General features: G+C 47.2%; 1 protein-coding gene across 1 annotated transcript in view; it reads left to right on the top strand.

The window, feature by feature from the left end:
* The window catches only part of LOC103669248 (protein HIRA), an 89,124-nt gene that overhangs the window by 59,617 nt on the left and 17,194 nt on the right, over positions 1-12,313 (top strand). The window contains exons 16-22 of the mRNA XM_040619575.1: positions 5,135-5,339; positions 5,709-5,813; positions 7,050-7,198; positions 8,387-8,548; positions 9,148-9,206; positions 9,618-9,723; positions 11,583-11,705. Of these exons, the coding sequence (XP_040475509.1) occupies positions 5,135-5,339; positions 5,709-5,813; positions 7,050-7,198; positions 8,387-8,548; positions 9,148-9,206; positions 9,618-9,723; positions 11,583-11,705 (909 nt within the window). The remainder of the gene's footprint in view (positions 1-5,134; positions 5,340-5,708; positions 5,814-7,049; positions 7,199-8,386; positions 8,549-9,147; positions 9,207-9,617; positions 9,724-11,582; positions 11,706-12,313) is intronic.

Genomic DNA, 12,313 nt, shown 5'->3' with positions numbered 1-12,313 from the left:
TAGTGTCTCACCATTGAGTATCATGTTAGCTATAGGTCTTTTTGTGAATATCCTTTATCAAATTGAGGAAATTCTCCTCTAATCCTGGTTTGCTAAGAACCAGGATTTTTTTTTATCATGAATGGATGTTGGGTTTTGTCAGATGCCTTTTCTGCATCTGTTTGTATGATGGTAAGACTTTTCTTCTCTAGCTTTATTAGATGTGATGTATTACATGAATCACTTCGAATGTTGAGCTAGTATGCATATCTGGAGTAAATACCATTTGGTTGTTGTATATAATTCTTATACATTGTTGGATTCAATTTGCCAGTATTTTGTTGAAGATTTTTGCATCTATGTGCATGAGAGATAACTGGCCTATAGTTTTTTTTTTTTCCTTGTAATATCAGTATCTGGTTTTTATATTTAGGTAATGCTTGCCCCATGGGTGTTAGGATTTATTTCCTCTTCTTCTCTTTTCTAGAATATATTGTAGAGAGTTGGTATAATTTCTTCCTTAAATATTTGGTAGAATTCACCAGTAAAACTCTCTGGGCCTGGTACTTTTTTTTCTCAGAAGATTGTTAATTGTTGATTCATTTTCTTTAATAGGCCTATTCAGATTAGATATTTTTCCTTGTGTGAGTTTTAGTTGATTGTTTTTTTTTATTATGTTCAGTTAACCACTGTATAGTACATCATTAGTTTTTGATGTAGTGTTCAGTGATTCATTAGTTACATATAACATCCAGTGCATATCACAACATGTGCCCTCCTTAATACCCATCACCCTGTTACCCCCTCCCCCCATGCTTCTCCCCTCTGAAACCCTCAGTTTGTTTCCCGGGGTCCATAGTCTCTCATGGTTCATCTGGTTTCACTCATATGTGGAACATAAACAATAGCATGGAGGACCACAGGGGAAGGGAGGGAAATCTGAAAGGGGAGAAATCAGAGAGAGAGTTGATTGTTTTTTGTTTTTGTTTTTTTCTTCAAAGAACTGGTCCATTTCATCAAAGTTATCCAATCTGTGGGTTTAGAATTATTCATAATATTTCTCTCTGTTCCTTTTATTGCCCATGGGAGCAGTAGTGAAGGCCCCTTTTGCATTTCTGACATTAGTGATTTGTGTCCTCTCTTTTTTTCTTGATTAGCCTGGCTACAAGTTTATTTATTTTATTGCTCTTTTCAAAGAACTAGCTTTTTATTTCATCGATTTTTCTCTGTTGTTTTCCTGTTTTGAATTTCATGGATTTCTGCTCTAATTTTTATTATTTATTTTTTTCTCCTTGCTTTATATTATTTTGCTTATTGTTGCTTTACTATTATATTACTGCATTGTTATTTATTATTTATTTGCTTCTGCTTGCTCATCTTTTTCTAGTTCCTGAAGGTAAAGTTTAAGTTTTTCATTTCAGGTCTTTCTTCTTTTCTAAAATATGCATTCTCGGGGAGCCTGGGTGGCTCAGTTGGGTAAGCAACCAACTCTTGATTTGGGCTCAGGTCATGATCTCAGAGTTGGGAGATTGAGCCCCACATCAGGATCTATGCTCATCAGGGAGTCTGCTTGAAGATTCCCTCTGCCCTTCCCCCCACTCGCACTCTTGCTCGCTCGCTCTCTCTGAAATAAACATTTAAGAAAAAAATAAAGGGGTGTCTGGGTGGCAGTCAGTTAAGTGTCTAACTCTTGGTTTTGGCTCAGGTGGTGATCTCAGGATCCTGAGATCAAGCCCTGTTTTGGGCTCCACACTCAGTGCAGAGTCTGCTTAATACTCTCTCCCTCTGCCCCTCCCTCCCAAAAATAAACAAATAAATCTTTTAAAAATAATAAAAATAAAATATATTCTCTGCTATAAATTTCCTTCTAAGCACTGTTTTCACTGCATCCCACAAATTTTGATAAATTACATTTTTGTTTTCATTTAATTAAATATTTTTACATTTTTCTAGAGACTTTTTCTTTGACCATATGTTGTTCAGAAGTGTGTGGTTTAGGGGCGCCTGGGTAGCGCAGTGGTTAAGCATCTGCCTTCGGCTCAGGGCGTGATCCCAGCGTTCTGGGTTCGAGCCCCACATCAGGCTCCTCCACTAGGAGCCTGCTTCTTCCTCTCCCACTCCCCCTGCTGTGTTCCCTCTCTCGCTGGCTGTCTCTCTCTGTCAAATAAATAAATAAATTCTTTAAAAAAAAAAAAAAAGAAGTGTGTGGTTTAATCTCCGTTTGGGAGTTTTGCAGGTATCTTTCTGTTACTGTTGTCTAGTTTAATTCTGTTGTGGGCTTAAAGCATACTTTGTATGTTTTTTATCCTTTCAAATTTGTTAGAGTATGTTTTATAACCCAGAATGTGGTCTATCCTAGTGAATATTCCATGTGATCTTGAAAAGAATGTGTATTCTGCTATTATTATATGAAGTATCTTATAAATATCAACTAAATTCAAATGAATGATAGTACTGTTCATTTAATTAATTCCTTATTGATTTTCTGTCTGCTGGATCTGTCAGTTACTGATAGAGGTAAATGGAAATCTCCACTTATAATGGTGGAGTTGTCTAGTTCTCCTTAGGGTTCTATCAGTTTTTGCCACATGTATTTTGATGCTCTGTTGTTAGGCATGTATACATTAAGGATTGCTCTGTCTTCTTGGAAAATTGGCCCTTTTATCATTATGTAATATTCCTCCTTATCCTCAATACTTTTCCTTACTCTGGTGTCCACTTTGAAATTAATATAGCTACTCCCGGTTTTTTTTAAATCGAGTTAGAGTGGCATACAAACATATGCTAGAGAACTGCAAGTTTGGTTCCAGACCACCACAATAAATCGAAGATTGCAGTAAAGCAAGTCAGATGAATTTTTTGGTTTCCCAGTATATGTAAAAGTCGTTTATAACCTATTGTAGTCTATTAAGTGTGCAATAATAGCATTATATCTAAGAAAACAATGTATATACCTTAATGGAAAAAATACTTCATTGCTAAAAAGTGCTAACCATCATCTGAGCTTTCAGCAAGTCATAATCTTTTTGCTGGTGGAGGGTCTTACCTCAATGCTAATGGCTCTTAATGGTTCAGGGTGGTCGTTGCTAAAGGTTGGGGTGGCTGTGGCAACTTTAAGGCACTGAAGTTTGCCACATCGGTCGACTCTTCCTTTTATGAACAGTTTCTCTGTAGCAATGCCATTTATACACAGGAGAACTTCTTTCAGAACTGGATTCAGTCTTCTCAAGGCCTGCCACTGTTTTACAACTAAGTTTATGTAGTATTCTAAATCCTTTGTTGTCTTTTCAACACTCTTTACAGCATCTTCTCCAGGAGTAGATTCCATCTCAAGAAACCACTTTCTCTGCTCCTCCATGAGAAGCAACTTCTCATCCATTCACTTTCGATCATGAGACTGCAGCAATTCAGTCACATCTTCAGGTTCCACTTCTAATTCTAGGTGTCTTGCTATTTCCACCACATCTGCAGTTACTTCCTCCACTGAAGTCTTGAACCCCTGAAAGTCATCCATGAGGGTTGGAATTTACTTCTTCCAAACTCCTGTTCATGTTGCTATTTCGACCCCTTCCTATGAATCTTGAATGTTCTTGGTGGCATCTAGATGATGAATCCTTTCCGGAAGGTTTTCCATTTACTTTGTCCAGATCCATCACAGGAATCACTATGTATGGCAGCTATAGCCTTATAAAAAGTATTTCCTCAGTGATAAGACTTGAAAGTCAAAACTACTCTTGATCCATGGCCTGCAGAACAGATGTTGTGTTAGCAGGCATGAACACAACATTAATTTCATACATCTCTATCAGAACTCTTGGGTGACCAGGTGTATTGGCAATGAAGTAATATTTTTAAAGGAATCTTTTTCTGAGCAGTAGGTCTCAGCGGTGAGCTTAAAATATTTAGTAAACTGTGCTGTAAGCAGATATGCTCTCATCTGGGCTTTGTTGTTCCGCTTACGTAGGGTAAGGCTGGGTAGATTTAGCATAATTCTTAAGGCCCTAGGATTTTTGGAATGGCAAATGAGCATTGCCTTCCACTTAAAAGTCACCAGCTGCATTGGCCCTAACAAGAGAGTCAGCCTGTCCTTTGAAGCCAAGCATTGACTTCTCCTCTCCAGCTGTGAAAGTCCTAGGATAGCTTCTACTTTCAATACAAGGCTGTTTCATGTATACTGAAAATCTGTCGTTTAGTGTAGCCACCTTCACTAATTATCTTAGCTAGATGTTCTCCATAACTTGCTGCAGATTCTGCATTAGCACTGGAAGCTTCACCTTGCACTTTTAGTTATGAAGCTGGCTTCTTTCCTTAAACCTCATGAACCACCCTCTGCTAGCTTCAAACTAGTTATTCTACTCCTGTTATACCAGAGCCCTGTTGAACTGGTGGTGAGGTTTGGGGAGAAGCATTCTATTATCTCGCGATTAAATCTTGTTGTTGTTGGACGGGTAACCCTGGGCTATGACCTTCAGAAGAATTCTTTAGCCTGGGGGGGGCAGGGCACAGAGGCTAGGCTATAGTTAGTTAATTGCCCTGCCGCCAAGTCACACGGGTCTGGTAAAGTAGTTTCCCTTGAAGGCAGGCTTTTGTTAAGGAGAAGGGAATTCTGGGTGTGTTTCAGATGGTCCTTTTTCCCCTCCCCTAGCCCAAAGCACACAGGGTATATTTCCATCCTTGATCTTCACCCATGAGAGCCTGTTAGAGCTCCTGGAGGCAAAACTAACACAAGTGTGGGTACCCTCCTGCCACTGGACCCCCCCAAGAGTTTTGACTTACAAGCCAGCCCACACTCAGCCTTCAGCAATGTACCAGTTACTTGAAGTCTTCCTACCAGTTAGGGCTCCAGGGCCTTCAGCTCCAGGTGAGCTCTGGCTTTGTGTCTTCACCTGGTATCTCCAATTTCCAGGGTGGCAGTTTGCCTTGTGACCTTACTTCTCTGATGAATCCAAGAAAAGTTGTTAATTTTCAGTTTTTCAGCTTTCCTCTTTGAGAATGGGAGTGACAACTTCCAAGCTCTTTGCGTGTTGGAGCAGAAACCAGAAGTCGGTTTTTACTATTCTTATTTATTAACTTTTGGTGATGAGTATGGATTTTATTAATTATTATAAACTTAATAGTCATATGGAGTAGGCCATGGATGTCTGTGTTTGTGCAGGTTGAAAGAGCAGAACCTTGTGAAAGAGCTGAGGCCCCGGGACCTCCTGGAGAGCAGCAGTGACAGCGACGAAAAGGTCCCTGTGGCCAAGCCCTCCTCGCTGTCCAAGCGAAAACTGGAGCTTGAGGTGGAAACAGTGGAAAAGAAGAAAAAAGGGCGGCCTCGGAAGGACTCTCGGCTCATGCCTATGTCTCTGTCTGTCCAGGTGAGGCCAGCAGGCCCATGCAGTCTCCCCCAGCCCACCTCATGAGCTCAGTGCCAGAATCCGCACGTGCCCGAGTGTGATAAGAGAGGCCGTGAATGCAACTGTGTGCCTCATCAGTGTGGGAACAGTTGGCATAGACGTGCAGGCCCCCACATCTGTCCTCAGCCCATTCAGATCCTTGAGCAGTTCCCCGGGGTCAGCTCATCTGGAAAGTGGGGGTCTTTATAGCATTCATCTGCACTTTCACCCTCACAGAGTAGGCGGAAATGCCTGGGGAACTGGCCTGGCCTCGCCACTGGGTGACTCACCTTTACCTGACGTTGCCCTACGGTGCTGGGGCGGGGCTCAGAGACATTTCTGCTCTTGCAGTCCCCAGCTGCCCTGACCGCAGAGAAGGACGCCGTGTGTTTGTCTGTACCAGCACCTGCACTGAAACTGCCCATGCCAGGCCCCCAGAGAGCATTCACCCTCCAGGTGAGCAGGCTTCCTACCTCTGCACACTCTCTCCACCTTCCCCCTCTGTGTAAACCCTGAATTGTCACTGACTTAGTGCTGCTTTTCTCCATCACTTTCTGGGGGAAGTTGTAGTTAATCAGGGCCAGATCACTAGCCTCTTGCCCGGGGGCTTCCTTGTTGCCTCCACCTCACATTTCTCTCCTCTATAGTTTGCTCTTACAGTCCTGCTGCCATCTTCTGGATGGCCAGCTCCTTCAAAACTTGTCTCAGATATTCCTTCTGGAAGCCTCCTTGAACTCCACACTCAGCCCTGGGCACCCTCAGGCTTGGTGCAGTTGGACTGCATGGTAAGGGCCTATCTCCTAACCAGCTTGCTGGCCCTGTCCCCTTCCCAGGACCCAGCAGAGTCGTCATCAGGGCTATTTGAGTTCTTGGAGTAGAAGCTTATGACCATGTGCTTGTTCAAAACACAGCTCTAGAACAAAGAATCCTTTATGCCTAGAGGCCTTCCATTCATTCCGTCTAGCACCTGACCTTGGACATGCCATAGGTTCATGCCTGTTGCTCCTCAGCTCAGGTGCACATTCTCAGGAAACCTAGGACCCCACATGCAGGTCACTTTCCACTGGGCACACACTGCCCCAGGCAGGCTGTTCCTCATGGGACACCAGAGAGCCAATGGCAGCCCTTTCCACTACAAGTCTTTCTGGGCCTAAGGATAGGGACCTGCATCGTTTGTTCCTGTTGCTGTTGTGCATGGAGACAGACAACCCCCTTCCAAACTCTAGCCACGGCTGCCCCCACCCCCCACCCAGGACCTTTACCACTGAGTGCTGCTTGGGGCTGTTCTTGGTTTCCGGGGGTCAATGAAGGGGCCTATCTCCTAGTCATATCCAACCCTCTACCCCAGCTCACCCACTTTTGTGGCCACACGAGTGCAAACTGTTGAGCTGTTCTGCCTGGGTTTTCCATATGAGGATATCCAGTCTGTCAGCTCCTTAGGCATGAGAGATGAGGCTGAGCAAGCTCCCAGCCCTCTCCCTGCCCCAGGGGCCACACATCCAGCTGCCTGGCCTTCTTGTCCCACCCTGTTACTGCACACAGCACCACCCTACTGTTTACCCGCCAGTTCTGTCTGCCTCTCTGTCTTCCTCCTGCTTTGGGGACTCTGATCATCTCACCTGTCACATGACCCAAGTCTCAGTGGACCCATCATCACCTGAAAAGACATTGTGTTTGTTTTCCTCCGCCCAGGTGAGCTCCGATCCCTCAATGTACATTGAGGTGGAGAATGAAGTGACTGCCGTGGGGGGTGTGAAGCTAAGTCGTTTGAAGTGTAACCGGGAAGGGAAGGAGTGGGAGACGGTACTCACCAGCCGGATCCTCACTGCTGCCGGCAGCTGGTAAGGGCGAGGGTCTTTGCCTAGCCCAGCTTTTAATGTCAGGCAAGCACCATGTGCTGTGCTGTGTGACCCTGTTACTATCTGAGGCAGGAGGCATTGCCCTACATGCTAGCTTCCACAGAAGCCTGTACCATGCCTTGGCCTAGGCTAAGAATGTGCATATCTTTTCAGTCCCCACAAGACCAAATAACATCATTATCACCATCGTGTCATAGGTGGGGAAACTGTCTTAGAGGGTCAATCAAGGCAGGATTTCCACCCAGATGTTCTGATTTCCTTATCTGGCCAGATTGCTGAAGTCTCAGGTTCCAGGCTGACCTCTGCCCGGCTCTCTCTGACATGGGATGATTCTTTCTCTGGACCCCAGATTCTCATCTAGGGAAGTCAGGATGGATTTCTGATTGTCCTGTGAGACCCCAGCCCAGCCCTCTCCATATTCTGCCCTTTGAGGGGAGAACTTTAGTCCCCTGTGTCTTCCCATGGACTTCCAGGCCACAATCCCCTAGGACTGTTTTGACATATGCTTGATCTGGAAAGAGGACCAGCATTTTCCTCAGGTGCCTGTTGAGGCATAGGGCCTCCAGTCAGGACCATGGATTTGATACTCTTAAAAGGATTTTACAAAGATAATTGGCTTAGATACAGTCACTTTAACTAGACCCTTAATCAGTTATCATGAGGCTACATGTAAAATGCTTTCATAGTGTCTGTGAGTACTTGGCCTTCCATCTTAGGTCAAGGTTCCCATGGGCCCTGAGTGAGTGCATGGTGTTGCACCTAGAAGGAACCATCATTCTGTACCTCCTTTTCATTCTCTGCCAAGATGAGCAAACTGAACTTCCCGATCCCAGGCACCCACAAAGGGCAAATAGACCTGTGTGCTGGGTGTTGCTGTGGGCTCCCCCCTGGATTAGCATTAGTGTGAGCTCAGAAAAGCTCAAGCAGCCCCTGAAAGGAAAGAGGACACATTCTCTTTAATCAGACGTCTCGTTTAGGCTAGGCTGTGTCGGCCCTGCTGCCCCGGTCCTTGGACAAGCCCTTGCCTGCCTCTCCCTTTGCGGCACCTGCTCAGAGGAAGACCGCAGCAGGCACGGGGCAGGCACAGAGGGAAGGCTCTGCATTTCAAGGCTGCTGCCTCTGCCATAGCTCACGATGATCATGACTCCTGTCCCCTTTCTGCCTTTTCAGTGACGTGGTATGTGTCGCCTGTGAAAAGAGGATGCTGTCCGTGTTCTCCGCCTGTGGTCGCCGCCTCCTCCCTCCCATCCTCCTGCCGTCCCCAATCTCCACTTTGCACTGCACGGGCTCCTATGTCATGGCGCTCACTGCTGCAGCCACGTTGTCTGTCTGGTGAGAGGCAGGCCCAGGGTGGGGCGGGCTCCAAGCTGGATGGGATGGGGCTGTGCAGGTCCCCTCTCACTACAGGGGTAGGGAGGCAGCAAAGGAGGTCACTCAACAGACATGTCCTTTGGCCCTGCTGACCTGGGCATCTTAACGCCCAAGGCACCCTGAGCAGTTAGTCACACATTGCTTGTGATAGCCACCGACGTTGGGGGAGGGAGAGTATGCAATGGAAGTGGCGCAGGGTGCCTGACCCTGCTGTCGTCCTTATAGCAGCAAACCTCATGACAGATCACAGTGCCTAATTGCATGTGCCAGGGTCCAGAAAGGGGATCTCAGCTGCCAGAGCATGGCCACGCTTCTCCCCAAATTGGTATGGTGTTAGTGGCAGACCCCACTACTCTGTTGCCTAGGCCCTCTGCCATAGACGTGTGCAGGGATAGCATATGACACATGGGGAGTGGAAGCCACTTCCAGCGCAGAACCCCTCTCCTGGAAGCAAAGGTTGGGTGTGTACCAGGGACCATGGAGTGGGGTCTGATCACCGAGGCACATTCTAATGCTTTTACCCCAGTTGCAGAGTAAGCTGTTCCCTGTCTCCCTCCTAGGGATGTTCACAGACAGGTGGTTGTGGTGAAAGAAGAATCTCTACACTCCATTTTAGCAGGTAACCTCAGCAGTAGACCACCCCTTTTTCCCTGGGGTGGGGACAGGGCATGCCAGGGCAGGGCAGCTTGGGTGTCTGACGTGAAAGCACCCTTTTCATCCTAGATGGAGAACCAAGCTCTGGGCCCAGCCCGAGGCATTTCGTGTTATAGGGGATGTCATTATGTTGTAGGGAGATGCATTCTCTCCAGGGGCATATTTGAATGGATCCCTGAGAGGTGACGAACAGCCTATGGATGGCAGTGAGACCAGTATGCGCAGAGTAGAGCAGTGACTGCCTAGTTATGCGTCAGTGTTAAGACACCTGTTGCTGGGACTGTGGGAGCCGTGGTTTGTATTTCTACTTAGGTGCATCTGTGGGCATCTGCTGATCAGAACGTACCCAGAACCCATTCTTGTGCTGTCTCCCCAGGAAGTGACATGACAGTGTCACAGATCTTGCTGACACAGCATGGAATCCCAGTGATGAACCTGTCTGATGGGAAGGCATACTGCTTTAATCCATCACTTTCTACATGGTAAGTAAGCCAGCTCCTGGCCCTGCCCTTCTGGGAGTGTCCATCTAAGCTGGAACAAAAGCAGTCAGGCCTCCCTGGCCCGGCTTCAAGCCCTGGAGTAGATGCCATGGTGGCAGCCCTGCTGGGCTCTGTCCACTAGAGAAGAAAGAGCTCAAACCCATCAGTACAGGCCCTGTCCCTGTGGGCAAGGGTGCTTTCCTTCCAATACACTGTTTTCTGGGCTCACTTTATTTGGAACAAGCATTTGAAAATTCTTATGGTTGTCGACACACATTTCCAGCCTCGTCTCCTTAGCCATTGTCAGCCTAGGTGACTTGGCTTCACAACAACTTCACCACCATTCCTCAATTTTTGTAGCTTAGCAGGAGCTAAGTAGCACTTCTGGCTGACTTTGTGAATTAGTAAGGTTGCACAGTCACTCACCATGTGTCATGGTCCGTGTCTTTCCTCAGCCCGTTTTAGAGTTTGGAGCCCATCTCTGTGTTTGTAAAATCTTTTTTACAAGATTTTACAAAATTCTTACAAGATTTTAATCCAGACGTGTGAAGTGTGTACATTGTGTACAGCTAGTCAGAAATTCTTTTCTTCTGCCTGCACCTTTGATCCTTCATACCTAAACCAGCTGCCTTCCAGCCCTCTTCTGTTAAGAGTTGCCAGGCACAAGTTTATCCTCCCATTGAGATTTCTTTCTTTTTTTTTTTTTTTTTTTTTTTTAAGATTTTATTTATTTATTCGACAGAGATAGAGACAGCCAGCGAGAGAGGGAACACAAGCAGGGGGAGTGGGAGAGGAAGAAGCAGGCTCATAGCAGGGGAGCCTGATGTGGGGCTCGATCCCGTAACGCCGGGATCACGCCCTGAGCCGAAGGCAGACGCTTAACCACTGTGCCACCCAGGCGCCCCTGAGATTTCTTTCTTGAGTTAAAAAAAAAAAAAAAAAGGCGGGGGCGTAGGCACTGCGCCTGGCTGGCTCAGTCATTAAAGCATGCAACTCTTTATCTCATGGTTGTAATTTCGCACCCCACGTTGGCTGTAGAGATTACTTAAAAATAAAATCTTTGGGGCTCCTGGGTGGCTCAGTCGGTAAGCGTCTGCCTTTGGCTCAGGCGTGATCCCGGTGTTAAGGGATCGAGCCCCACATACAGGCTCCTCCACTGGGAGCCTGCTTCTTCCTCTCCCACCCCCCCCCCCACTTGTGTTTCCTCTCTCGCTGGCTGTCTCTCTCTCTCTCTGTTAAGTAAATAAATAAAATCTTTTAAAAAAATAAATTAAATCTTAAAAAAAAAAAAAAAACCCTCCCCATTCGCAGCTCTTCCAAGTTGCAAACTTGTGTATTTTATGTGATTACTGTAATAATGGAAACAGGCTGGTTATTTAAGAAGGGAAATGTTGGCTCGGTATTTTACAAAGGCATCCAACTATTTTTAAAGTGTGGCTAGAATGTTTTCAACAAAGATGTGAAAGGTCCAGAGAAGGTGAAGAGCTGACTGCTTGGGATGCTACAGAAGTTCGGGAAGGCTAGAGTCTGGCATTCCTGGAAGCTTCCAAGGGCTGGGCCTTGTGGGCCCCAGGCAAGTGGGCATCCTGTGCACACTTCATACACAGGCCCCTGTCCTCAAGTTCTGAGACCATGGAGTTCAAGTGGTCCCTGAGAGCCCTGTTGATGACCTTCACCGTCACTGATTTTGCCTTATGAAACCTGTCCCCGAGGGCCCTGTGGAGAGAATGCAGTGATACTCAGCCTCTGCTAGCACTCTGGCAGAGAGTCATGTGGTGCCCGCTCCTTGGTGGCCTCACCGCCAGCGTTTCTGGTGGAATGTCTGGTTTTTCTGACCTCTGCTCCTACTGTCGCCTCCCCAGGAACCTGGTTTCTGACAAGCAGGACTCCCTGGCCCAGTGTGCGGACTTCAGGAGCAGCCTGCCTCCCCAGGATGCCATGCTGTGCTCCGGACCTTTAGCCATAGTCCAGGGCCGTGCCTCCACGTAGGTGACCCAAGTGCTGCGGGAGGTGGCCAGGTCATGCAAGCACAGTCCCACCCAGGCCTGCTCTCTGACTGCCCACCCCCTATGCCTAGCTCCTGCTTATTAGCACAAGGAGGCTCAAGGGTGCCAAGGGTTGTGGGCCCACATTGGGTAATATCTCACGGTGCTAGGTCACAAGCCCTGTCACTTCAGGGCACAGATGGCAGTCTGAGGTGCTATGAGTCATGGACACTATGATGGGCAATATTTCGGGTCGGGGGGAGTGAGCTGCTGACCTGTCACCTTGGGCCTAGATAGATGAGGTACAGGGTGGGATACACCTGGGGTGCTAGAGTGGCCAGGAGGCCTGTGGCTGGGACATGGGGATAGGTTAACCAGCATGGAGTCTGACACCTGCCCCTTCACTGGCTCCTCACTGGTGCCCAGGGTGTCGCGGTAGCAGCCTCTTGACCCATGAATTACCCACTGCCTCATGATGTTTGCTCTGCCGGTCTCTGCAGTTCAGGAAGACAGGCAGCCCGGCTCTTCTCCGTGCCTCATGTAGTGCAGCAGGAGACCACCCTGGCCTACCTGGAGAATCAGGTTGCGGCGGCACTCACCCTGCAGTC

Source organism: Ursus maritimus, unplaced genomic scaffold, assembly GCF_017311325.1.
Source record: "Ursus maritimus isolate PB19 unplaced genomic scaffold, ASM1731132v1 scaffold_33, whole genome shotgun sequence".
Taxonomy (NCBI): domain Eukaryota; kingdom Metazoa; phylum Chordata; class Mammalia; order Carnivora; family Ursidae; genus Ursus; species Ursus maritimus.
Note: the sequence above shows the minus strand (reverse complement) of the source record. Positions and strands in the feature narration are given on the sequence as shown.